Source organism: Apaloderma vittatum, unplaced genomic scaffold, assembly GCF_000703405.1.
Source record: "Apaloderma vittatum isolate BGI_N311 unplaced genomic scaffold, ASM70340v1 scaffold30093, whole genome shotgun sequence".
Classification (NCBI taxonomy): Eukaryota; Metazoa; Chordata; class Aves; order Trogoniformes; family Trogonidae; genus Apaloderma; species Apaloderma vittatum.
Window position 1 is genome coordinate 9,690 of NW_009707936.1, and position 2,528 is coordinate 12,217.

The 2,528-nt window shown below is 61.5% G+C and overlaps 1 protein-coding gene across 1 annotated transcript in view; it reads left to right on the forward strand.

The window, feature by feature from the left end:
* HIP1R (huntingtin interacting protein 1 related) overlaps positions 1-2,528 on the forward strand; it is a gene marked incomplete at both ends in the record, with an annotated part of 12,918 nt that overhangs the window by 8,844 nt on the left and 1,546 nt on the right. The window contains 7 exon segments of the mRNA XM_009866383.1: positions 337-394; positions 397-431; positions 660-862; positions 1,122-1,267; positions 1,570-1,656; positions 1,935-2,042; positions 2,362-2,510. Coding sequence (XP_009864685.1) covers positions 337-394; positions 397-431; positions 660-862; positions 1,122-1,267; positions 1,570-1,656; positions 1,935-2,042; positions 2,362-2,510 — 786 coding nt within the window.

Here is a 2,528-nt window from a genome sequence, read left to right on the forward strand (position 1 = left end):
AAATGAGCTGCTCTGGCTCTTCAGGAGGGTGTTGTTTAATGCACACGTCATTCCCACTTGCCCAAATCTGCCATTTCTTCCCCTGAGAAAATGCCACAATGCGAATCGAAGGATTTGGGTGCTTTCGTTCTCTGGGGCCCAAGCTGGGGGCTGCTCCCAAAATTCCTGCCCTGGAGAAAGGAGCCCTTTCAGGAGTCCTTCCCACCCAAGACCCTGAAAACTGCTCTTGCAAAACACGACCGGGCTGTTCCTGCCATCCCGGCTGCGCACCGGCACTGAGCGGGGACGGAGGCTGTTTGCAGTGGCTGAGCCCCTGACGTGGGCGTGCGGTTTCAGCTGGAGGACCAGAGCGTGCAGATGGAGCAGCTGCGGCAGAAAAACGGCGGGCCGGGCGGGATGAGGCCCAGCGCTCCCTCAGCCACGCCAAGCAGGTACGAGGCTCGGGGCGCAGGATGCCCCCCAATCCCCATCACATATCCCTGTGATGCCAGGCGATGTGCTGGCCTCCACTGCTGAGCCAGGGAGTGGTCATGGGGCTGAATGTGGGTCCCACCCCATCAGTGTCTTGAGCTGGGTGTGTTCTCAGCTTCCCCCTGCGTAACTGTCGGGCTTACAGCGGGGATGAGTGAGTGATGGGGGTCTTCTGGCCCCGCTGGCAGGCGAGCGCGGAGCTCAGCGCCCAGGTGGAGGCCCTGCACGCTGAGAAGGAGGTGCTGAGGCGATCGGTGAGCGAGAAGGAGTGTGAGCTGCTCTCCACACGTGGCCTCGTCGAGGAGAAGGAGCTGCAGCTGAGCCGGGAGGCAGACAAGGCCACGAAGGAGATCAGCGAGCTGCAGGGCAGGCTCGGGGGGCAGGGACGCGGGTGTGAGGGGGGCCTGCTGCCCCGCCTGCTGCCCCTCTGCTCACGGGGGCAAGACATGTTTGGGGGTGCTGAGAAGTTGGGGTCTCACCTGAGCCATCACCGCTGTAGCCGGTGGGATATGACTTGCACCAGCAATAATGGAATGCTTGGGTTTAATCCTGCAAAGGGGCTCTCGAGGGATTTGCTGGTGATGCGGCCACAGTGATAGGGGTCCCGTGTCCCAGCTGTACCACTCGCCTCTTCCTCCCACCCTGCAGAGCAACCAGGAGCAGAGCCTGCAGCAGAAGCTGCTGGACAAGCAGTTCAGCATCCTTCAGGAGACAGTGCGGGAGGCAGAGGACATCCTCCGCGACGCAGTGGCCAAGCTGGATGACCCATTGCACGTCCGCTGTACCAGCTCCCCAGGTACATCCTGCTCAAGCGCTGCTCCACCCACAGTCCCTTCTCCCTCCAAGACTGATAATGTTGCATCCCAGCTTCCTACCAAGCATCATGCCCAAGGAGGTTGAGGTCAGACTTCCCAGGAGTGAATTTTTAGCTCGGTTCTCAGCACACTTTTGCTCAGATTTTAGTGCTGTTCCCTGGCCAGGGCCAAGAGGATATGAGCTGTCTTGTCTTCCACATGGTGATGCCCCAAGGAGTTGGCATTCATGCTTGTTGAGGCACTCGGCAGCCTGGCTGTGCTAATGAAGCTAAATTTGTTGCAGATTACCTGCTCAGCCGGGCGCAGGCAGCGCTGGAGTCCACAGACGCGCTGGAGAACGGGCACGCGCAGTACGTGGCCTCCATGGCAGGTACCTGGGGCTGGGGACCGGTGGCATTGCTTGCAACTTGCTTTAACTTGGATACATCCAGCAGCCCCCAGCTGCCCCGGGGTCATCGGCAAGCAGGCAATGCCCTGGTGGTGGAGGGACACGGCGGATGGAGTTGGTGGGTTCTGTTTCAAGGAGCAACCTGCAAGCGTGAAGGGGACAATACCGACCTCTCCAGGCTCTTGTCCTGATCCTTGACTGCATTCGAGGCGAGCGGTGCCCTGGGCTGGCACCTCCTGACCACATCTTCTTGCCGGCAGATGCTGCGGGGCTGGTGGGGGCTCTGGCCCTCTTCGCACACTTGACGGCCGACACCATCGTGAACGGCAGCGCCACGTCCCACCTGGCTCCCACCGACCACGCCGACCGTGAGTGCTGTGCATGGATGTTTGTGGGGCTTGGTTTTGGGGTGGCCGTGCCAAACCCCACTCCTCTGGGAGCTGGATATGGGGCAGATCTTCTCTGGGGGCACAATTCCCCATGTTCCCCTCCCTGACGTTCCGTCCCTTTGGGCCAGGAACCCGGCTTTGCTTGATTTATGCTCTTCTGCGAGAAATTTGCTGGATGCTGCTGATGCGCGGCATCATCTCTGCAGCTGAGGGGAGGAGGAAGAGGAGGGTGGCAGGGCAGGGATGGAGGGACCCCTTGCCGAGGGAGGGATCCAGCACCGACCCATTGTCTCCCCAGGGCTGACGGAGGTGTGCCGGAACTGTGGGCAGCAGAGCCTGGACTACCTGGGTGAGCTGAAGGACAGAAAGACGCTGGGGCGTGCCGAGCTGGGGGATGTGCGGCAGGCGCTGCGGGGGGTCCTGCAGCTGGGCCAGGGAGGAGATGGGGCCCCGCCCACCCTCCTT